The sequence below is a fragment of the Chelmon rostratus genome, chromosome 6 (genome assembly GCF_017976325.1).
Source record: "Chelmon rostratus isolate fCheRos1 chromosome 6, fCheRos1.pri, whole genome shotgun sequence".
Taxonomy (NCBI): Eukaryota; Metazoa; Chordata; class Actinopteri; order Chaetodontiformes; family Chaetodontidae; genus Chelmon; species Chelmon rostratus.
The window spans coordinates 22930615-22953642 of NC_055663.1; the positions used below are offsets into that span (position 1 = coordinate 22930615).

General features: G+C 41.3%; 5 protein-coding genes and 1 non-coding gene across 7 annotated transcripts; 1 reads left to right on the top strand and 5 right to left on the bottom strand.

Annotated features, from left to right (window-relative positions):
* Positions 1-72: 72 nt before the first annotated feature.
* On the bottom strand, positions 73-4921 carry LOC121608098 (collectin-11-like). Its single transcript, XM_041939238.1, has 5 exons — positions 4741-4921; positions 4266-4453; positions 3623-3718; positions 1453-1518; positions 73-1251 (listed from the first exon to the last, which is right to left on the bottom strand). Exons 2-5 carry the CDS (start codon positions 4429-4431, stop codon positions 869-871), a joined length of 711 nt encoding a protein of 236 aa, XP_041795172.1. The 5' UTR covers positions 4432-4453; positions 4741-4921; the 3' UTR covers positions 73-868.
* A 1285-nt stretch (positions 4922-6206) lies between these two features.
* On the top strand, positions 6207-6370 carry LOC121608597. Its single transcript, XR_006006935.1, has one exon. It is a non-coding gene; the product is annotated as a U1 spliceosomal RNA (small nuclear RNA).
* Positions 6371-7359: 989 nt separating this feature from the next.
* On the bottom strand, positions 7360-11231 carry LOC121608224 (pulmonary surfactant-associated protein D-like). Of its 2 annotated transcripts, none has more exons than XM_041939412.1 (5): positions 11051-11231; positions 10592-10752; positions 8893-9006; positions 8740-8805; positions 7360-8538 (listed from the first exon to the last, which is right to left on the bottom strand). In XM_041939412.1, exons 2-5 carry the CDS (start codon positions 10728-10730, stop codon positions 8156-8158), a joined length of 702 nt encoding a protein of 233 aa, XP_041795346.1. In that variant the 5' UTR covers positions 10731-10752; positions 11051-11231; the 3' UTR covers positions 7360-8155. The 2 variants fall into 2 exon arrangements, with proteins under 2 accessions (XP_041795346.1, XP_041795345.1); XM_041939411.1 differs by having other exon boundaries at positions 10574-10752.
* A 6068-nt stretch (positions 11232-17299) lies between these two features.
* On the bottom strand, positions 17300-19068 carry LOC121607775 (interferon-induced transmembrane protein 1-like). The gene is made up of 2 exons (XM_041938723.1): positions 18297-19068; positions 17300-17657 (listed from the first exon to the last, which is right to left on the bottom strand). The coding sequence occupies exons 1-2, from the start codon at positions 18507-18509 to the stop codon at positions 17460-17462; spliced, it is 411 nt and encodes a 136-aa protein (XP_041794657.1). The 5' UTR covers positions 18510-19068; the 3' UTR covers positions 17300-17459.
* A 134-nt stretch (positions 19069-19202) lies between these two features.
* LOC121607776 (dispanin subfamily A member 2b-like) lies at positions 19203-20572 on the bottom strand. Its single transcript, XM_041938724.1, has 2 exons — positions 20271-20572; positions 19203-19679 (listed from the first exon to the last, which is right to left on the bottom strand). Exons 1-2 carry the CDS (start codon positions 20481-20483, stop codon positions 19485-19487), a joined length of 408 nt encoding a protein of 135 aa, XP_041794658.1. The 5' UTR covers positions 20484-20572; the 3' UTR covers positions 19203-19484.
* Positions 20573-21222: 650 nt separating this feature from the next.
* On the bottom strand, positions 21223-22375 carry LOC121607777 (dispanin subfamily A member 2b-like). The gene is made up of 2 exons (XM_041938725.1): positions 22163-22375; positions 21223-21610 (listed from the first exon to the last, which is right to left on the bottom strand). Exons 1-2 carry the CDS (start codon positions 22373-22375, stop codon positions 21476-21478), a joined length of 348 nt encoding a protein of 115 aa, XP_041794659.1. The 3' UTR covers positions 21223-21475.
* Between the last annotated feature and the right edge of the window lie 653 nt (positions 22376-23028).

Below are 23028 nucleotides of genomic sequence, written 5' to 3' on the forward strand. Positions count from 1 at the left end.
ATTTTGACCTTAAATATCAGAATGAATGAAGTGAGACATCTTTACTGCTGTAGCACTGCAATGTGTTATATACTCTCAGAATACGCCAGTTTTGTTGCATTATTTTTTATTTTTATCCAGTTATTTTCAATATGTCTGTGCAACAGTTATAATGCCATGCTGCCGCGCTGATATACAGTAATTCTACTTTTTTTAAGAACAGAAGTTAAGAGAAAACAGCTGTTTTTGTGAAACTATTACATCTGCAAGCAAATAATTCTGATGAAAATGCTCCTAAACTGGGTCCTTGAAGCAGTTTCCATGTAACCCCTGCAGAATGAAGAGAGGTTTAACATTTTATTCAATCCATTGGACAACAGCACAATGACACTGCTCCCCGCCATTGTGTCAATTGGTGATCAGATCAACTATCGTTGATTAAAGAGACGATAGACAGTTGTTTTTTTCCCTGCACGATATTAGACAGTATATATAATAATTATTTCATGATCTCTACCTTGTCTGACAAACTGAACAAAAATACAGGTGAAAGACATCAGCTGTGCTGTGAGATCGGTTCTGGTGACATTTAAAATGAGTAACCTGATGATAATATGCTAATATCAAAGTACAGATGATTGTCCTGGTTAAGAAAGTTGCTTTTCACTTAATCAAAAGTTAAGGCAAAAATATGATATGAGTCACGTGTTTGAGTGCATTTAAATGTTCTCTTAAAGCAGTACTTGCAAAGGACATGACACCTTTCTGAAACTGACAAATGATTGAAGCATTTTTGTGTCACTTGCAGCTTTTCTTTAAGTTCCTCATCTACATCTGAATGGCAACATTTCTCAGAGCAGTTGTTCCTAACCTGGCCTTCAAGACCTTTCTATAGCTGACAGATGATGTAAGCATTCAGGTAACATTCACGTGTCACTCGCCAGACTCCGTTCTCTGACAGCATGGTGCAGCCTGTATCCTCAATGGATCTGTCTGGCTGCCCTTCTCCCCATTTGGTGAAGGTCAGAGGTCTGTTTTTCATATCAGTCTCAAAATTCCCCTCCGCTTTTTTATTGTTGACGCTGATCCAGGCCCTTTTGTCAATTTCACCAAACACCTGAGTCAGTATGTTGTTCTCGTCCTCGTTCTGGGGCAAAGCCAGCTCTAAGCCCCGCTGGGAGCAGAACTCCAGGGCCCTGGAGAAAGAGCCTCTGTCCTTGTACGACACAAAGTATTTCTGACCAGCTCTCCGGACAAAGTCATAATTTATAGCTGATGAAAAAAAAACAACACATAGCAGAACAGGGACAAATCAGCACAAAAACATTTGATTTCCATAAATTCCAAATAAGATGTTCAATATGCACAATGAGTAGTGTTCAAGAACTCTAACATAGCACTGTCTCCTGAAGGGTTGTACTGTATGCACTCACTTCCTTTAAACTCTCTGTAGTCCTTAAGTAAGATACTTACCCAAGACTAACTTAGCAACGCTCTTCTGTAAGGCTTCAATATCCTGGCCAACAGACACAAAGGGATCTGGATCGAGCAGAGGAACTTCAGTTACCTAAGTTGCAATAAATTGGTGCTCAGTTTCCTCACAATAACACCATACAATACAATTGCAATATTGTACAATTTCAATACAATGCAAACCAGTACAAAGCCCCCCTGCAATAAATCCTATCATTATGCCTTTTTACCTTTTGTACCTCTTGTTCAGCATATTTCTCAGAGGTATTCATTCACCTCTGTGGTGTTTCGAGCTAATCCTTTCAGCTCCAGCCCCAGTCCTTCATGCTAAATTCTAGTCGAAATCTCAAAGTTTTCACAGATTGACTTTCAGTGAATCACTCATCACTATATATCTTTGGAGAAGAGTCGGATCAAGCAGATACACAATATTATCCTATTGACAAGCAGTGCGGTGATTTCAAGAAACTTAAGCTAAGGGGAAACAAGCAGTCAAAACTGAAAGTCTTAAGGCTCAGGCTGTTTTATAAGAATTACAAGGCTTAAAATATGACAGAGTTGGATCAACACCTGTGTCTCGACAAACATTAAAAGCAGATGGAGTATTGTTGCAGAGCTGAGTGCAGTGTAGGTGTTCATCTTTTCTGTCCGCCCATGTCAGATTTCCTCATATATATGTATATGTGTATATACACTGCTCAAAAAAATAAAGAGAGCACTAAAATAACACATCCTAGATTTGAATGAATGAAATATTCTTATTTGTTCTTTACAGAGTTGAATGTGCTGACAACAAAATCACACAAAAATTATCAATGGAAATCAAATTTATTAATCCATAGAGGTCTGGATTTGGAGTCACACTCAAGATTAAAATGGAAAAACACACTACAAGCTGATCCAACTTTGATGTCCTTAAAACAAGTCAAAATGAGGCTCAGTAGTGTGTGTGGCCTCCACCTGCCTGTATGACCTCCCGACAACGCTGAGGGATCTCCTCCCAGACCTGGACTAAAGCATCCGCCAACTCCTGGACAGTCTGTGTGCAACGTGGCGTCGGTGAATGGAGCCAGACATGATGTCCCAGATGTGTCCAATCGGATTCAGGTATGGGGAACGGGCAGGCCAGTCCATAGCATCAGTGCCTTTGTCTTGCAGGAACTGCTGACACACTCCAGCCACATGAGGTCTAGCATTGTCTTGCATTAGGAGGCCAACCGCACCAGCATATAGTCTCACAGGGGGTCTGAGGATCTAATCTCGGTACCTAATGGTAGTCAGGCTACCTCTGGCGAGCACATGGAGGGCTGTGCGGCCCCCCAAAGAAATGCCACCCCACACCATTACTGACCCACTACCAAACCGGTCATGCTGGAGGATGTTGCAGGCAGCAGAACGTTCTCCACGGAGTCTCCATACTCTGTTACGTCTGTCACATGTGCATGTGTTCTCTGGCAAGTGCCAAACGTCCTGCACGGTGTATGGCTGTAAGCACAACCCCCACCTGTGGACGTCGGGCCCTCATACCACCCTCATGGAGTCTGTTTCTGACCGTTTGAGCAGACACATGCACATTTGTGGCCTGCTGGAGGTCATTTTGCAGGGCTCTGGCAGTGCTCCTCCTGTTCCTCCTTGCACAAAGGCGGAGGTAGCGGTCCTGCTGCTGGGTTGTTGCCCTCCTACGGCCTTCCTCTACGTCTCCTAATGTACTGGCCTGTCTCCTGGTAGCACCTCGATGCTCTGGACACTACACTGACAAACACAGCAAACCTTCTTGCCACAGCTCGCATTGATGTGCCATCCTGGTTAAGGTGCACTACCTGAGCCACTTGTGTGGACTCCGCCTCATGCTACCACTAGAGTGAAAGCACCGCCAGCATTCAAAAGTGACCAAAACATCAGCCAGAAAGCTGGTCTGTGGTCACCACCTGCAGAACCACTCCTTTATTGGGGATGTCTTGCTAATTGCCTCTAATTTTACCTGTTGTCTATTCCATTTGCACAACAGCATGTGAAATTTATTGTCAATCAGCGTTGCTTCCTAAGTGGAAGCAACACTGTAAGTGTGAGTAAGTAAGTTTGATTTCAGAGAAGTATGATTGACTTGGAGTTACACTGTGTGTATGTGTGTTTGTGTACAGTATGTACAATTTCTCTAAAAGATAATCACCTTGTCCACACATTACAGCTGCTCCGGGTGGTCCAGGTGGTCCAGGTGCTCCCCAACGTCCACGTGGTCCAACTGGTCCAGGAAATCCCTCTTTCCCTGAAGTTAAAAGGATGCAAGACTAATTAACTAAAGCTACACCATGAGAAAAAGAAAATAAATGTATTAAGCTGAAATTGTCAAGTTTGGCCTGAGGATGGCACCAGAGGAAAAATCATGTTACAAATCAAAGGGATTTATCCTGTGGCAAGCATGAAAATATTCAGAGATGGGCCTGAAGGTTACAGAAGACAAAAAGCGGCAGAAATACTCTGGAGCCATCCTCTATGGAGCATTAAAGCGCTCACTCATTTACACAGCAACCCACACATGACACGTCAACATGTCCATCTGTCCCCACAGGCTGAAAACTACCTTTTCATTTCTTAAAGAAAAATAACATTTGCAACACTTGCTCTGTAACACGCTTATTTGGGAGGGTTGTGCTTCCAGATTTTATGACATCTCGCTCTCGGTCCTTTCTACTTTAGAAGCGTTTATCGTAAGTTGCTTTGGGCAAAAAGGTCTGCTAGACTCGATGTAATTTATGACTCGTGTCTAGAAGTATTCTTGGGAGAACGGATGTTGTTAAGTCAATGACACCCACCTTTTTCACCTTTCTCACCCGTTAAACCTTGAAATCCAGGCATACCATTCAGCCCCATTCTCCCAGGATCTCCTTTGTCACCTTTGGGGCCAGGAGGACCTGGAAGCTGACTGTAGCCAATAGGAGCCATCAGGCAGAGGAAGCAGAATAGGAGGCACAACCTCATCTTCTGACTGCAGAGCTGAAATCTATATGAAATACAGTTCATAATTTTACTATTTCCTGGCTCAAGCTTTTTAAGCAAAATTTACAATCAATGTAGGAAACAAAATCAAAGTTGTTTATTTCACGCTTTGGACTGTAATAACAGTTGGCACTTATTGCAAATTATATGTCCTCAGTAGTTTCCACTAACACAGCAATGAAACACACAACAAAAAAAAAATAGTGGCATTTTCTATCCAAGCATGTAGTATAGTTATCCACATGACATATTAATCTAGTACGAGCGAGTGACAAGTAGATAAAAACTCACAGTATAGTAGTAGTTTAGACAAGGAGTGATGTGAATGCGCTGCTTCCAAAGAAAAAGTGGCAAAGACGATAGCTCAAACGCAGATATGTGGGAGATCCAGTCCAGAGGAAATGAAAAGCAGATGATCTTCTTATGAGATACGACACATAGAGGAGAACAGGGGCCTCCCTCTGGTACGAGGATACCGAGCTTCGTGACAACAGGTTTCTTTTAAAGTGCATTTCCTTTCAAACATGTGAAATTAGATTCCTTATAGATTTTATTCCTTTTGTTCCTGATCGGTGCAGGTTTTAAGTTGAATGACAATCCTGCGGCGTAGCCTCTTTTAATGAGGCCATATCTCATGTATCCATAGATTGGGAGCATTGAGCCAAACAGTCTCCAGGTTTTGGTTTAAACCTTTCTGTAACAAAGCCAGAGTGTGTGGAGAATGGCATGTCGCCACTTGAAATCATACAGTTTGTCAGCACTGAAGTTACCAAGCAGAACCACTGAGCTTGTTAACTGGAGAGAAAAAGGTTTTAGTGCCTCGCTCACTGGGACAAAACGCGTTACTCAACACGTCGCAAATTTCTCCAAGATGAGCTTATGCGTCAGGAGTCCTGGCTGGAGAGGATGCATGATTTCAGGCCACTGGGGATAATGATGGAGTTTTCACAGAGTAGTTTCAGGATGTTTTGCTCTCCCTGTGAGATCTCCTATCCAAAGGCTGTGCCTGGATGGATAACAGCAAAAGCAAAGTAGAGGAAAAAGCAATGCTAACAAGGCATGTCGCAGTTGAAAATAAACTATTGTTACGGTTCAGTTGTGTCATGTTCAAGAGGCAAATGTGGTGAACCACTGTTGGCCAGTGATCTTCAGGAAGTCCATCTCAAGATCTGAGGTCTGTTATTGCCAGTGATGCATTTTGGATTCTGCAGCTTCACATTTTTTGGCATTTACATGATCATGTTAAAGAACAACGCTGGACCATCTGCTCACATGATTATTATTACTATTATTATTATTATTATTAAACTTTACAGGCATAAAAATGACATTACTTTTCCAGACTTATTGGACACTGAGGACAAAAGATTTAACTACATGTTTGGAGCCAGTGAGCGGACCTTTTTCTGTGTGCCCCTCAGTTGCAAGACCAAAAATAAAAGTTCTTACAAGAAATGATCCAGCCTGACAACAGTTGTTATTTCAACTAAAGCAGAAACAATTCAATTCAATCAACCAACAGAAAACTGATGGTTTGTGTCATTTTGTCTGTGATGATTTGCTGCTTCTCGTTGTTATATGTGATAGTAAATAGAATATCTTTGGACTGCTGGTCTGACAAAATAGGCAATTTCATGGCACCATATCTCTAGGAAATGATAATAACAGGCAATTTCAGACCTGCTGGTCTGTCATTTTATAGACAAAATAACAAATCAATTAATTTAGCAGAACAATTGATTTGTTTCAGTCTCTACATACTTACCTGGCAGGGGAGATACCATGATCAAGAAGGTGGTTCACCCAGGGCGAGGCTCATCCATTGCACTGCGGTTGTGCTAACCCCTGCAAATTCCCTAATTGTGGGAATCTTGACTGCATAATTTCTGGTAGCGGGGGACTGCGTACACGCTCCCCCCTGATTTTGGGGGCTGTTGTGGCCTAGAGGTTGGAGAAGCGGCTTGTGATCGGAAGGTCATCGATTCCCTCACCGGACTGGCAGAAAAATTTGGGTGTGATGGAGTGTCCCCTCCCCCTCCATTAGCCGGCTGATGTGCCCTTGAGCAAGGCACTTAACCCCCCTATATGCTCCCCGGGCGCCTGATGCGGCAGCCCACTGCTCCTGTGTGTTCACTGCATGTTGCATGTGCATGTGTGTGTTTCAAAACAGTGATGGGTGAAATGCAGAAAAGAATTTCCCAGTTTGGGATCAATAAAGTGAATAAAATTAAATTATAAGTGAACTTTTGACTACAAATGACAAATCTTAAAATTGGAGGGCTGAGTATAAGACAATAAGGTTACAATCTGTTTTACCCTGCTTTATCTAGCATAAGTCTTTTTTTCTGCAGGGAACAATTGGCTCAGTGTTACATTTTTAAGCACTTAGCGTTCAGTTACTCACATTGGAGTTTCTACGTATAACCACAGTCTGCTGTTGATGGCCACTGAGTGTTCCCACTGCTGTAAAGAGGTGTTTATGCCTTGTCAAACTGGACAAAAGCCATTACTCACATCTTTAGAAATAGCAGTGCAGTGGGGGCTGAATCTATCAACATGTTGAAACAAACCTGCTTTTCGAGCTTCATAGCAAGGGCAGGGCCACAGGGACACTGGCCCCAGCTGAAATCTGATTGGCCCTTGAAGTGCCCCTGTCCTGTCACTCATCACTTGACTGGTGGCAACTGGTGTAAAAACAAGACAAGTTTACATGCATTTAACTGTACTCCGTACATGTAATTGTTGTTGCAGCTGAGATGATTAGCTCCCTCTCTTGTATCTGTTAACATGTGGATAATCAGTTTACCAAGCCAAACCAACTTAAATATAGATGAGTTTATTTTGACCTTAAATATCAGAATGAATGAAGTGAGACATCTTTACTGCTGTAGCACTGCAATGTGTTATATACTCTCAGAATACGCCAGTTTTGTTGCATTATTTTTTATTTTTATCCAGTTATTTTCAATATGTCTGTGCAACAGTTATAATGCCATGCTGCCGCGCTGATATACAGTAATTCTACTTTTTTTAAGAACAGAAGTTAAGAGAAAACAGCTGTTTTTGTGAAACTATTACATCTGCAAGCAAATAATTCTGATGAAAATGCTCCTAAACTGGGTCCTTGAAGCAGTTTCCATGTAACCCCTGCAGAATGAAGAGAGGTTTAACATTTTATTCAATCCATTGGACAACAGCACAATGACACTGCTCCCCGCCATTGTGTCAATTGGTGATCAGATCAACTATCGTTGATTAAAGAGACGATAGACAGTTGTTTTTTTCCCTGCACGATATTAGACAGTATATATAATAATTATTTCATGATCTCTACCTTGTCTGACAAACTGAACAAAAATACAGGTGAAAGACATCAGCTGTGCTGTGAGATCGGTTCTGGTGACATTTAAAATGAGTAACCTGATGATAATATGCTAATATCAAAGTACAGATGATTGTCCTGGTTAAGAAAGTTGCTTTTCACTTAATCAAAAGTTAAGGCAAAAATATGATATGAGTCACGTGTTTGAGTGCATTTAAATGTTCTCTTAAAGCAGTACTTGCAAAGGACATGACACCTTTCTGAAACTGACAAATGATTGAAGCATTTTTGTGTCACTTGCAGCTTTTCTTTAAGTTCCTCATCTACATCTGAATGGCAACATTTCTCAGAGCAGTTGTTCCTAACCTGGCCTTCAAGACCTTTCTATAGCTGACAGATGATGTAAGCATTCAGGTAACATTCACGTGTCACTCGCCAGACTCCGTTCTCTGACAGCATGGTGCAGCCTGTATCCTCAATGGATCTGTCTGGCTGCCCTTCTCCCCATTTGGTGAAGGTCAGAGGTCTGTTTTTCATATCAGTCTCAAAATTCCCCTCCGCTTTTTTATTGTTGACGCTGATCCAGGCCCTTTTGTCAATTTCACCAAACACCTGAGTCAGTATGTTGTTCTCGTCCTCGTTCTGGGGCAAAGCCAGCTCTAAGCCCCGCTGGGAGCAGAACTCCAGGGCCCTGGAGAAAGAGCCTCTGTCCTTGTACGACACAAAGTATTTCTGACCAGCTCTCCGGACAAAGTCATAATTTATAGCTGATGAAAAAAAAACAACACATAGCAGAACAGGGACAAATCAGCACAAAAACATTTGATTTCCATAAATTCCAAATAAGATGTTCAATATGCACAATGAGTAGTGTTCAAGAACTCTAACATAGCACTGTCTCCTGAAGGGTTGTACTGTATGCACTCACTTCCTTTAAACTCTCTGTAGTCCTTAAGTAAGATACTTACCCAAGTCTAACTTAGCAACGCTCTTCTGTAAGGCTTCAATATCCTGGCCAACAGACTCAAAGGGATCTGGATCGAGCAGAGGAACTTCAGTTACCTAAGTTGCACTATGCGTGTTTGTGTACAGTATGTACATTTTCTCTAAAAGATAATCACCTTGTCCACACATTACAGCTGCTCCGGGTGGTCCAGGTGCTCCAGGTACTCCCCATGGTCCAGGTACTCCAGGTACTCCACGTGCTCCAGGTGCTCCAGATAATCCCCTATACCCTGAAGTTAAAAAGTACTTTATGAGAAAAAAAAAATGTATTAATCTGAAATTTTCAAGTTTGGCTTGAGGATGGCACCAGAGGAAAAATCATGTTACAAATCAAAGGGATTTATCCTTTGGCAAGCATGGAAATATTCAGAGATGGGCCTGAAGGTTACAGAAGACAAATAGCGGCAATAATACTCTGGAGCCATCCTCTATGGAGCATTGTGTGTTTCAGGATCGATTTTAAGGTTCTTTTATTAGTTTTTAAATGTCTTAATGGTCTTGGGCCCACTTATTTATCTGACTTGCTTTTATCATATCAACCCTCGCGGGTCCTGAGGTCCTCCGGCACTGGACTTTTAATTATTCCTAGAGTTAATGCAAAAACCCACGGGGAGGCTGCATTCAGCCATTACGGCCCTCAACTATGGAATAGCCTGCCGGAGAGCATCAGGACTGCAGAGACTGTTGATGTTTTTAAAAGGAGGCTCAAGAATCACCTTTTTGGTTTGGCCTTTAACTGATCTCTTTTAAACTTTGAATTCTATTATGCTATTTTTACTTCTTATATTTCTTATGACTTGTTCTTAGTTATGCACTTTATCAGTTTACATCTTTAAATCTTATTACTTTTATTTATTACTTACTATTTATTAGTTATTTATTTGTCTATTTTTCCTCTACATTTTTAACTTTCTTAAAGCTTTTAATTTTTGTGCATTATACCTGCTTTTATCTTTAATTTATTTGGTTATTTATCTATTTATTTATTTTTTCTTTAGTCTTTTAACTCCTAGCTTCAGTGTTTCCTCGTGTGGGGGCCTCCACACTGGGGTGTATGCCCGGTCTGCCCACGGGGGCCGTTGCTTGGAGGCCGCCTGGGCCCGAGGGACTTGGGTGGCTCTGCATTAAGTGCGGAGTCTGCCCCTGTCCATCGGCGTCTGGGTGGTCTCTGTGGCGGCGCTCCCGGTGGCCGCAGGCTGTGGCGCTTCCCAGTGCGGATGGCTCCCATAGGTGTTTCCTCACATGGTTCCTCAGTGCCCTGCCATGTCTCAGCACTGTGTGTGTGTGTGTGTGTATGTGTGTGTGTGTTTTGTGAGTGTTTGTGTGAGCGCATGTGTGTATATCTGGAAGTGGGATATTGTCTGTCATATTATGCTTTTATTCTCTCTGTTGTTGTATTCTTTTATCTTGTGAAGCACTTTGTGTTGCATTTTAAATGGATGAAAAATGCTATATAAATAAAGTTTGATTTGATTTGAATTTGGTTTTAAAGCGCTCACTCAGTTACACAGCAACCCACACATGACATGTCAACATGTCCATCTGTCCCCACAGGCTGAAAACTACTTTTCATTTCTTAAAGAAAAATAACATTTGCAACACTTGCTCTGTAACACGCTTATTTGGGAGGGTTGTGCTTCCAGATTTTATGACATCTCGCTCTCGGTCCTTTCCACTTTAGAAGCATTTATCGTATGTTGCTTTGGGCAAAAAGGTCTGTTAGACTCGATGTAATTTATGACTCGTGTCTAGAAGTATTCTTGGGAGAACGGATGTTGTTAAGTCAATGACACCCACCTTTTATACCTCTCTCACCTGGAGGTCCAGGCATACCATTCAGCCCCATTGACCCAGGATCTCCTTTGTCACCTTTGGGGCCAGGAGGACCTGGACGCTGACTGTAGCCAATAGGAGCCATCAGGCAGAGGAAGCAGAATAGGAGGCACAACCTCATCTTCTGACCGCAGAGCTGAAATCTATATGAAATACAGTTCATAATTTTACTATTTCCAGGCTCAAGCTTTTTCAGCAAAATTTACAATCAATTTAATCAATGTAGGAAACAAAATCAAAGTTGTTTATTTCAGGCTTTGGATTGTAATAACAGTTGGCACTTATTGCAAATTATATGTCCTCAGTAGTTTCCGCTAACACAGCAATGAAACACACAACAAAAAAAACCAGTGGCATTTTCTATCCAAGCATGTAGTATAGTTATCCACATGACATGATATTAATCTAGTACGAGCGAGTGACAAGTAGATAAAAACTCACAGTATAGTAGTAGTTTAGACAAGGAGTGATGTGAATGCGCTGCTTCCAAAGAAAAAGTGGCAAAGACGATAGCTCAAACGCAGATATGTGGGAGATCCAGTCCAGAGGAAATGAAAAGCAGATGATCTTCTTATGAGATACGACACATAGAGGAGAACAGGGGCCTCCCTCTGGTACGAGGATACCGAGCTTCGTGACAACAGGTTTCTTTTAAAGTGCATTTCCTTTCAAACATGTGAAATTAGATTCCTTATAGATTTTAATCCTTTTGTTCCTGATCGGTGCAGGTTTTAAGATGAATGACAATCCTGCGGCGTAGCCTCTTTTAATGAGGCCATATCTCATGTATCCATAGATTGGGAGCATTGAGCCAAACAGTCTCCAGGTTTTGGTTTAAACCTTTCTGTAACAAAGCCAGAGTGTGTGGAGAATGGCATGTCGCCACTTGAAATCATACAGTTCGTCAGCACTGAAGTTACCAAGCAGAACCACTGAGCTTGTTAACTGGAGAGAAAAAGGTTTTAGTGCCTCGCTCACTGGGACAAAACGTGTTACTCAACACGTCGCAGATTTCTCTAAGATGAGCTTATGCGTCAGGAGTCCTGGCTGGAGAGGATGCATGATTTCAGGCCACTGGGGATAATGATGGAGTTTTCACAGAGTAGTTTCAGGATGTTTTGCTCTCCCTGTGAGATCTCCTATCCAAAGGCTGTGCCTGGATGGATAACAGCAAAAGCAAAGTAGAGGAAAAGGCAATGCTAACAAGGCATGTCGCAGTTGAAAATAAACACTTGTTACGGATCAGTTGTGTCATGTTCAAGAGGCAAATGTGGTGAACCACTGTTGGCCAGTGATCTTCAGGAAGTGCTCCTCGAGATCTGAGGTCTGTTATTGCCAGTAATGCATTTTGGATTCTGCAGCTTCACATTTTTTTTTAGCATTTACATGATCATGTTAACAATCCTGCAGGATCTCTGCTCCACTATGAAACCAGCAAAAAGGGAATTAAGTGCAGCTGGAGCCTTAAATGAATCAAATGAGACAGTTTCACTGCTGTACACTTTATTGTGGCATCATCCTGTCTGTTTTTATGTTATGTACATTTTTCAAATAGAGATACGTCTTTGCAAGTCAAAAAATTGAGCAGTGTTTATTTCCCGATAGATGAGCAGCTGCTCAGGAATTCCTACCAGTCAGAGACTAAAGGGGCCATCCCTTAATGTACCAAGCTCAATCCGTCTGCTCACATGATTATTATTACTATTATTATTATTATTAAACTTTACAGGCATAAAAAAACATTACTTTTACAGACTTATTAGGCACTGAGGGCATTTTTTTTCCTGATCTGATCTAGTAGTTGAAGCCAGTGGTTGAAAATAATTCCATTTACTTAACTACTATGGCCTACCTAAGACCTTTGAGGTACTTGTACTTGAGTAATTCCATTTTGTGTTACTTAGTACTTTACTCCACTACATTTATTTGATGCATTTAGTTACTTGCTATATAAGTACAAGTACACATACTTGTTATTACACACATGATAAAAGGTTGTTATAACAAGCACTTTTGCTTTGGTATATTTCGATGCGAATACTTTTGTACTTTGAAATTCTTTGAAATATTTACTATATTTACTATCAACAAATTTCTTTACATTCATTATTAAAAATGTTCATAAGTTAAATGTTTATTTTTTAAATGAATAATTGATGCGATATCTGAATGCTGTGCAGTGATCTCTAATCATTTATAAGAAGTCTAGCACATAGAAAGTAATCTAGTAGTGAATAAATAACATAGCTCTTTTCTTTCCCTAACTCTAATCTGTCATCTGATGCATATTTCAGTCGTGCAGAGGCACAGTTTAGATAGTTGAGAAAGTAGACTTTTTTACTCATGATTTTGTACACAATGTTGATAACATGTTTTTTATATTGTGTTTACACCTGGCAGGTTTATCACATCTGATTTTCATTGTTGCATTTGACTCCAACGCCACCGTCATTCTGTCCCACTCAGACAGTGAGCTGACAACGCGTGCATAGCCCGTGACGTCACCATTCCTCTCTTCCCATGCGATGTGGAGGTTCAGCTTCAGCCGGGAAATGAGATATTCAGAGAAACTGGCACAAGTCTGCAGATTCCACCAGGGCTGAAGTCCGACATCCTAGCCAGACTGGCTGAGGAAATTTTCCAGTATACAGTGTATCCACAAAATCACCAGATAGATGATGTAGCAGGGGCGCTCGTCAAAAAATGTCCCTGTTTGCTAGATCTTTCTACCACTGGATACTACAGCTGGATGATTAGCCTGAAATACAAAATGGCTAATTAGCGGACAAAGGTGCAGAACATTGGATGTCCTGAAGTCGCTGTTAATGCATTGACAAATAAATTAAGAGATGAGTGCTTCCCAGCCCAAAATGTAAAGAAAGCTAAAAAGGCAGAGGTCAACTATTGTCCTTCACACCCCACTGGTGAAACAGATGACAGTCTGGAAAACTTGGGAGTTGAACTCTTGACTGATGTCAGACAAAGAAACGGGGCATCAGATGTAGGAGCGAAGATGTCCAAAAGTTTCTCCTACCGCAGAAAAGAAGTGGTGCATGGAAATCCAGGTGCTGGAGAGATGAAAGTGAGGTGGCCTGCACTTTTCCACATTAATGAGGTAAATACACTTTGCTTCCCTCCAGTGTGCCTCTTTTCATTGTGCATTTCCACTAAGTGTTATGATTTCACTATGTGTATTACAAGAATCACCATTTCGTAAATAACCGAGCACAGTGTCCCTTGTCTTCTGCCCTTTTTTTTTCATGTGCAACAGATAAATGCTCCAGGCAGAAGATATTCAGAAACTCTATTTGTAGTGTTGACGTGTACACAGGTAAAGCTGAGTTTTTGGCTTTTGATGATCACACATGTGATGTGATGTGGGTACCGTTACCTCCTTTGCCATCAGAGTGTGCAATAGTGGACGTGGCCAAAATAGCACTGGTGCAAACCTTGCTAGCAGAACTTTTTATAGGTTTACACAGAAATGTACAGTTACTATTCCACTATTTTCAGGAACAGAGCCTCCAGAATGCACTACAGAGGTCACTGCTACATAAGCCAACACTCCCATGACACAGACTCCGCTGTGTGACCATCGTCGTCGGTTTTGGACAAGATCTGGTTGGGCATTTAGTTGCAAGTAGCCCACTGGTGATTTTTTTTTTCTTTTTTTTCTCAATATAAGCACAATGAGAAAATGCATCATCAAGATCAAGACAGTTACACAATATTTCTCTTTATCAAAACTATCAAGACAAACATTTTCTAACATAGAATACCTGAAAAAGGCAAGCGCTACAAGACTTTCTTCAACTGACAAATGAGTATAGAAGTCTATAGAGCCAGCACTGACAAACATTTTATTGGAAGTAGCTGAAAAACTTCCATTACAAAAAGGGATATCAGACCTTTCTATCCCTTACAGATGATGGAAGCATTCACGTGTCACTCGGACTCGTGGTCGTTTTCTGACAGCGTGGTGCAGCCTGTATCCTCAATGGATCTGTCTGGCTGCCCTTCTCCCCATTTGGTGAAGGTCAGAGGTCTGTTTTTCAATATCAGTCTCAAAATTCCCTTCCGCTTTTTTTATTGTTGACGCTGATCCAGTGTTGTCAGCTTCACCAAACACTTGTTGTTCTCGTCCTCATTCTGAGGCAATCGTCGGCTCTAAGCCTCGCTGGGAGCAGAACTCCAGGGCCCTGGAGAACGAGCCTCTCTCCGTGTAGGAAACAAAGTATTTCTGACCAGCTTTTCTAGACAAAGTCATGGTTTATGACTGCAAAAAGAATGCATGCAGCATGCGGCTGGGGAATTGGGAAGTTGGGAATAAAGGAACGCTTGAAAAACGCACTCGAAAATCTTTCTCAATGCAACATTTGACATTTTGTCACATTTTGTGTCGCTGTCGGTGGGTTTCGTGTAGACTGTGTTCTTCATGATCCTGTCTCCCTTCGCATGATTACAGGAGAAGCTGCTCACCATACTCTTTGTTTTTTGTTTTTTTTCGATCTGTCGGTTGGTATTGCTGTTATGCTTGGATTTTATAGTATGCAGTTTTACAATAAACTTACTCATGCTCTGCAAGGCTGCGTTTGAGCATTTTAGGCAGAGTTAGGAAGCATTGACCGACAAATCTAACATAAAACTGGCAATAAAAGCCATTCATCTGCTGGTAGTAGGGTTGCAGAAAAGAAAGTATTCACCACAGCTGGCGTTATACGTTGGTTACAACACAATAGAGCGCTCTGACTCAAGGAAACAGAGACCAACTTCTGTTTTTACAAAACGTTTTTTTTCTCCAAAAGGTTTTTCTTTCTTATGTGAACCGCATTATTCATGGTCTCCGCCCAGTTACACCGCAGTCCAGTGCAACCGAAGCCCCACGCTTACTGTAAATCCAATAACAGCAATAACAAGTGTGTGTAATGGTCATAGTTCAGCAGAGATCAGCAGCTTAGCCGACTTTGATGGATCCAGCACCGGAGCAGAATGCATCAGACAGAAATGAGTCCCTCTGATAATACAGTGCATAAAGTCATTTGAAGAGTTTGTTATTAATGACCATCTGCATGCACTCACTTCCCGTAACACTCAATCGTAGTCCTTGAATAGTCTACTTACCCAGCTCTAAGCTAGTCGTGCTCTGCTTTAAGGCTTTAAGGTCTGGACAAATGGTGCCAAAGAGATCTGGATCAAACTGATTACGTCACCAAACGTAAAAGCGAACAAACAAAAATAAAAATAGCGTGTGCAGGTAAAGAAAAACAGAAAATTGCAGAAGCTGTCCTACTGCTGGAGGATCTGTTGTAAATGGCAGCAAGAAGCTGCTAAACCGTACGTTTTCTCTAATTTAATATCTAAATAACCCTCTCGACACAGAGAGGGTCCAGCTGGCCCACGTCGTCCAAGTATTCTTACTAGTCCAGGACTTCCTTTCTCACCTGTGTAGCAGGTGAAGAGACATCAAACACCTCGAGGATTTCTCCTCGAGTGAGCTCGAAAGTATTCGGATATTTGATTGTTAGTCTTCCTAACAAGTGAGGCTGACCACAAAACATTAGGCCAGTCATCTATGAATCAATAAATCAGTTTCACCCACACATCGCATTATTAGCCTAAAGATGTGGCTTAGTCAAAATTCTGCTGCCTTTCCAAAAGAGAAGTTGATGACTCCTTCACTGGTTTCCAGCTTCTTTTAACACTAAACCTAAAACACTGATGGAGTTATTGTAATATGTTAATCAAGCGCCAAACAGTACCAAAAATAGAAAGAAGCTCACTTTTAAATGAGGAGCTTTTATGCTGCATGTGCTGCCTCTTTGAACCCGGGAATAATACACAGGCTTGCAGGAAATGTTTATATTCACACAAGCACAAGGGTAATGTGTTGGTTTTTTTCGTAACGCATGTTCATAATTTAGCACTTTATACAGTAATGATGTTTGTGAACGTGCTGCTCGCCTTCCTCCAGGTGACGTCTTGCAGGTGAACTATGCAGGGAGCAACTGAATCAGAAACAAGAACCACACGCAGCTATACAAACTCTAACTCCTCCTGGTGTGGAGCTCACAGGCAACACACTCCCATCACTCCTCGTCTTTGGCCTGGCTTAGCTGGTCAAGACACCGTTATTTCAGCTCTCTGGGTACTTTCAGTGCTTTCCACAGCTCCCTGAAAGTGAATGACGTTTTTTCATGGGAGGTGAAAACAAGCACATTCCTGCACCGCTCAGTCACAAAAACGCAGGTACACTCACTGTATCAAAAAATAAATAAATACACGATTGAGCTTGACCATGTATGAATAGGATCATGTGCATCTGAAAAACAATAAACAATTTCCACACAGGATATGCAATTAATAAATCTGATTACCTATTGCTTATTTTAAACCCTTCTCATTAATATCCTTTATGTCTGGGGGGGTGGGTTTTCTATGACTTACAGAAACACTTCAGTGTGTTACTGGATGGCAATGAGACAAACAACCAGCAAATGAATGTTCAATTCAGGTGTAAACGTCAGATTGTCCCAAAAAAAAAAAAAAAGAGGGAAGTTAGTGGGAAGGGAGTTGCAGTGCGGTTAGACTGTACCCTTAGAGTGAAACTCCCTGACTTGCACATTGCAGTGAGGGCTACTTGCAATATCCTACTGTTGCTACACACAGATTTAAGAAACACTGTAGACTTGATGAAGCAAACACTTTTATTGACTTATTAACTGTTCTCTTTGTGAAGACAGAGGCCTCGCCTGAGCTTATTAATAAAGTCTGGATACAAATTGTGCCATTTGCATTAAGCAGAGAAAGACTCTATCACCAAGCCATAGCAGCAGTCAGCCTGGACACTGTTTCAATTGAAAAAATTGGAATTGCGATTCAATGCGTATCTGTATGCATTTTGTGCCTGTACAACCATGACGATGATCACAATAAAGCAAATGAAGGTGATGATGGATCCCAGGACTGTGGCCCAGATGTTGAGGCAGCGGGCGGTGGAGGCGTAGTGTCGGGCACCATCCAGATCTCCAACCACCTTCCGGTCTCTGGCCTGGGAGGACCAAAGCATACTGATTTTTAGAAGAGATTATGTTCAGCCTTATAAACCAAATCTCATAATCTCCTGCAAATTCTTCAGATTCTTGTTTGCTGTATATATATATATATATATATATATATATCGATAGATAGATAGATAAATAGATAGATATAGATATAGATATAGATATATAGATAGATAGATAGATAGATAGATAGATAGATAGATAGATATATAGATAGATAGATAGATAGATATGATCATAACTTTTTGTGTTTTATTATTTTTTATTTAGTCAAGGCTAATGATATCTGAAATCATAGATAAGAATATTCTGGAATAAGCCTTCTTTTTTTCCAGTAAACTTGTGAGACCTTTTCTTTTTGTATAGTTGTTCGATCTCTGATTCTTGATCTTCAAGAATGTTGTTTTATCTGATTTTTTCCTTTTTCATATCTTTTTGTGTTTTTTTAGTTTGTCATTTTTTAAGGCTGATAATATCTTTTTCCAGTAACCTTATGTGACCTTTATGAGATTGCAAGATTGTGCTAAAACTCTCTCTTTTTTTTCAATGTTATAATAGACAATAATAAAAGATTTTTACATGAATGATGTAACTCAGCAATTCAGAACTGCAGCATATAAACTCACCTTGATAGAGAAGATGAGAGCCGCCAGTCCGAGGCAACAGGGGTTTGAGTAGACAAAGCAGCACAGGGACCAGAGGATGTGGTCCCTGGGGGGCTCAGAGTTGATGTTCACAGTGGTGTACTGAACCACTGTGGCTGATCCAGGCTGTCCAGGGGCCCCATCATACCTGCCCTGCATCGGAACAGTGTCAGCCGGGGGGCCTACAGGATTCATCGCTGTCAGCTCAACTGCAGGTTGGAGTTTGAAGTGCGGTTTGCAGGAAGGTGCGCAAGAGCTCAAGTGTCACTGTAAGTGTCAGTTTCCTTTTTGAAGTTCTTTTTTGGTGGGAGTTTGCACAGATCGTTTTTTTTAACAGGAAGCCAGTGACACAAAGATAAGATGGCCACACGTCTGTGACCATGAAGGCGTGGGCAGTACAATGATATTTATTTAAGTGTTAAACTGCATCCTATACCACATCTGCTGTTTGCATCAGTCAGTTTCCTATGAAATGACACTTTTTAGTCCTGTACACTGGGTTTGATTTCATCCAGGTGAAAGACTTCATGATACCATTGACTAATCAGTGAATCTTATTTATGTTAACTAGCTCGTTGTCAGCTAACATGTGCTAGCTTCCATAATATTAAACAGTGTGCAGCTGATTGAATCGAGCTACTGAGAGGAGCTAGCAGTTCTGCATCGTGTGTGTCCCCTTCAGGAACTGCTCTTTAGAAACTCTTTGTGTTTATTTTCACCCAACAATGACAGGAAATATCCACCTTTAACACAACGAAAATGTAACTGAGGACAATAATGCCCCTGTGATTACAACCGCAATCTCTTTTTTTATCCTTCAAATCTCACCAGCACATTCAGAGAGTTACGAAACAGTAAAAATAGTTTCCTGTTGTTTTTTTTTTTTTATTGATGAATGAAACTGTTGTTGCGAAACATTTGCTGAGACACAGGCCTCACAGACAGGAAATCTCAATTTGAAAACAAAGTCTGACGTTTTAACACACATGCAAACAGCAACTGAGGAAACACTGATTAATTCCATTTAAGATGTTTGTGATAAAGATAACAATGCAGATCTTTTTTGCTTGAGGATTTAAGCAAAAAGGCATAAAAGGGTACAAATTGCGCCATGAGCATAAAGCAGAGAAATGCAAATATCACCAAGCCACAGCTGCGGACAACACTATTTCAGTTATACCATCTGGGAGGGTATCCGTGTGATCTGTATGCATTTTGTGCCTGTACAACCACGACGATGATCACAATAAGACAAATGAGGATCGTGATGGAAACCAGGACTGTGGACAAGATGTTGAGGCAGCGGGCGGTGGAGGCGTAGTGTCGGGCACCATCCAGATCTCCAACCACCTTCCGGTCTCTGGCCTGGGAGGACCAAAGCATACTGATTTTTTAGAAGAGATTATGTTCGACCTTAAGGGAACTTCAACTGTCAAGGTGAGTATAAACCAAATCTCATAATCTCCTGCAAATTCTTCAGATTCTCATTTGCAGTATTTCCATGTGATTTTTTTTCTCAATTTCCATCCAGTTTCAATTTTCCCATATAGTTTTTTAAATCATTGTTCAGTCTCTGATTCTTGATCTTCAAGAATGTTGTATTATTAGTTTTTTTTCCCCTTTTCATATCTTTTTGTGTTTTACTGTTTTTAGTTAGTCATTTTTTAAGGCTGATAATTTTTAAAATCATATTTAAGAATATTGCTCGCCCCCCTAGCTGTCCCCTAAATGATTCTTGTCATGCTCTCAGTGAGGGCTGTGTCTTACTTGTCTGCAAAAAAGCCGTTAAAGCCTTCGTTTTTTTCCAGTAACCCTATGTGACCTTTTCAAGAGCTGATATTTGAGATTGTGAGATTGTGCTGTGTTTTTTTTTTCAATGTTATAATAGACGATAATAAAAGATTTTTACATGAATGATGTAATTCAGCAATTCAGAAGTGCAGCATATAAACTCACCTTGATAGAGAAGATGACAGCCGCCAGTCCGAGGCAGCAGGGGTTTGCGTAGACAAAGCAGCACAGGGACCAGAGGATGTGGTCCCTGGGGGGCTCAGAGTTGATATTCACAGTGGTGTACTGAACCATTGTGGCTGCTCCAGGCTGTCCAGGGAGCCCATCATACCTGCCCTGCAATGGAACAGCCTCAGCCGGGTGACCTTCAGGATTCATCGCTGTCAGCTCAACTGCAGGTTGGAGTTTGAAGTGCGGTCTGCAGGAAGGTGCGCAAGAGCTCAAGTGTCACTGTAAGTGTCAGTTTCCTTTTGAAGTTTTTTTTGGGCGTATGCAAAGATCTGTTTTTTCCACCAAAGGCCAATGAGGTAAAAGCAAACACAGCACAGTTGTGCTGGAATGCAGTACAAGACTTTTTGCTTTCTTCAAAAAATACAATTTCCCCATCGGACGTATTTAAAAATGAATTTGCAAAAGATAAGAAGCCAGATTGGAAGTCACTTCTGATGTGTTTTAAAAAGGCATGTAGAAAGTAGGCCTCCTTTTGTTTTTTAGGGCTAATGGTGTAGAGTGAGATGCATCGCAGGGCCTGAAACACAGATGAAATCGTGTGGAAACTGGACCCGAAGCTGATGCCTGAACTAGAACTAGAAAGTCAGGGCCAGAAGTTTCCCAGTGATTTACAAAACAGAAGCTAGTGAGATAAAATAGTAGTAGTAGTACAGCCGTCTTAGCAAGAAGCTCAGCCAAGAGCACACCTGCTGTGCTGCCATTTGATCAAGCTTCACGTCACAATAAAACAGTTGTTCTCATAATCATACACAGGATGTGGTAACGCAAGAGCCTGTGTGTATTCCTTTTTTTTAATCTCACAAGCACAATTCAGAGTTATGAAACACAAAATTGAAACTTACATTTATTGACAAACGAAAGTCACTGAGACACAGGCCTCGCAGACAGAAAGCCTGAACTGAATGACAAAGTCTGGCATTCAATCTCGACTGCAGTTCAGGAAACATGGATGAGTTAAATGTAAGATTTTTGCATCACAAAGAGAAATAAGCATCTGCTTGAGGATGTAAGTAAAAAGATTTTTTTAAAAAGTTGCCAAATTGTGCCGTGAGCATAAACCAGAGAAACAAAAGCATCACCAAGCCACAGAAGCATGACAACACTACTTGAATTTATGTTTAATAGTAGCTTCGGCTGGGTTAGCTGGTCATTATAATAATGAAAATAAGAACCATAATGACGGTCAGGACAGAAGACAAGATGTTGAGGCAGCGGGAAATGGAGCCGTAGTGTCGGGCCCCCTCCAGGTCTCCAGCCACCCTCCGATTTCTGGACTAAAAAGACAAGAGCACATCCCATAATCTCCAGCATAAACTTTGAGGCATCAAGTTTTATAACTGGGTTCAGGGACAAACACCATGTCTCGACCACATCCCATTTCTGCACAAAAGTATTTAAGCCCAGCTGATTCATTTATTCCTCTTTGACTTTCTTCTCACCCCTCAAACCCCCACGTTTCCATCTCCCTTGTCCCACCAACAGGGGCTTAACTGAAAACCCAAAAACCCTTCATCCCACCTTTCTCCCACAGTATCCTAATATATCCTCTTTCATCCATAGCCATCCATCCATTCAATCTGTATTTTATCGTCATGGTCTGTTAGTGAAATTCTTCTGTATTTCCATGCTGCTCTTTCCCTCCTTTATCCACCCCCACATCTAGTTTTGTTTGCAGAGCCGTCTGATTCACCATCTTCAAGAATGTTCAGAAAAGTTTTTGACACCTTTAAATGATTTGATTTGATGGTTTCAGCCTCCTATCTCATCTATCTTTGGTTCATACAGCACATGTAATTCACATAATCGTGTCACATATACAAACTCACCTTGACAGAGAAGATGAGAGCCGCCAGTCCCAGGCAGCAGGGGTTTGAGTAGGAAAAGCAGCACTGGGACCAGGCGATGTGGTCCTTGGGGGGCTCAGAGGTGATGTCCACGGCGGTGTACTGAACCACTGTGGCTGCTCCAGGCTGTCCAGGGAGCCCGTCAGACCTGCCCTGCAATGGAACGGCCTCTGCCGGGTGACCTACAGGATTCATCGCCGTCGGCTCAGCTGCAGTTCGGGGAGCAGGTGTGTGCTAGAATTTAAGTGTTGGTTTCCTTTAGAAGTTATTGGGGGTTAGCTCAGACCTACATTTTTTTTTTCACTGAAAGCAAATGAGGTAAAAGCTAGCTGACTACACTTGTGTGACCACACCAGCGCGAACAAGCTTTTGTCCTGAATAGCTTGCAGATTGAATTCAAAATTAAAGTGCAGTTTGGACATTAAAATATCCTTTAAATTTTCCTCGGCTGTTTCTAAAAGTAAACGTAAACAGTTTCTAAAAGTAAAAATGGTTACCAGACAGGTAATCATTTACCTGGTCAGTCAGATCCCCCACAAAAAAACTTTCCAATAAATAAATAAATAACTCACCCAACATCAGATATACTGTAATTTCACATTATTTTAAAAATAGTATACAAAAATCTCATTAAACTCTACCAACCACTTAAACCAGTACACTATCAAGTGCTGGTAATGTATAGAATTAGTCTGTAGTATGGATTTGGGAACTCGGCTTAGTCTGGTTTTTCTACGGGTGACTACGTCATCGAAGAATCTAAAACTTAGAGAGCTGAAATCAGTAGTCTTAGAAAGAAAGCCGCTCATGTCAGATTACATCTGATCAAACTGAAACATCTGATTTCG

Excerpts from the sequence above, each read along its gene's own strand:
- LOC121608098 (XM_041939238.1), bottom strand. The coding sequence starts at position 4,431 with ATGAGGTTGTGCCTCCTATTCTGCTTCCTCTGCCTGATGGCTCCTATT. Across the intron at positions 1,519-3,622 it reads AGCTGTAATGTGTGGACAAG|ATCCCTTTGTGTCTGTTGGC; the intron begins GTGATTATCTTT and ends TGCTCGATCCAG. Across the intron at positions 1,252-1,452 it reads CGTTGCTAAGTTAGTCTTGG|CTATAAATTATGACTTTGTC; the intron begins GTAAGTATCTTA and ends TTTTTTCATCAG.
- LOC121608224 (XM_041939411.1), bottom strand. The coding sequence starts at position 10,730 with ATGAGGTTGTGCCTCCTATTCTGCTTCCTCTGCCTGATGGCTCCTATT. Across the intron at positions 9,007-10,573 it reads AGGTGAGAGAGGTATAAAAG|GGTATAGGGGATTATCTGGA; the intron begins GTGGGTGTCATT and ends TTTTAACTTCAG. Across the intron at positions 8,806-8,892 it reads AGCTGTAATGTGTGGACAAG|ATCCCTTTGAGTCTGTTGGC; the intron begins GTGATTATCTTT and ends TGCTCGATCCAG.
- LOC121607775 (XM_041938723.1), bottom strand. The coding sequence starts at position 18,509 with ATGAATCCTGTAGGCCCCCCGGCTGACACTGTTCCGATGCAGGGCAGG. Across the intron at positions 17,658-18,296 it reads CTCTCATCTTCTCTATCAAG|GCCAGAGACCGGAAGGTGGT; the intron begins GTGAGTTTATAT and ends TGGTCCTCCCAG.
- LOC121607776 (XM_041938724.1), bottom strand. The coding sequence starts at position 20,483 with ATGAATCCTGAAGGTCACCCGGCTGAGGCTGTTCCATTGCAGGGCAGG. Across the intron at positions 19,680-20,270 it reads CTGTCATCTTCTCTATCAAG|GCCAGAGACCGGAAGGTGGT; the intron begins GTGAGTTTATAT and ends TGGTCCTCCCAG.
- LOC121607777 (XM_041938725.1), bottom strand. The coding sequence starts at position 22,375 with ATGAATCCTGTAGGTCACCCGGCAGAGGCCGTTCCATTGCAGGGCAGG. Across the intron at positions 21,611-22,162 it reads CTCTCATCTTCTCTGTCAAG|TCCAGAAATCGGAGGGTGGC; the intron begins GTGAGTTTGTAT and ends TTGTCTTTTTAG.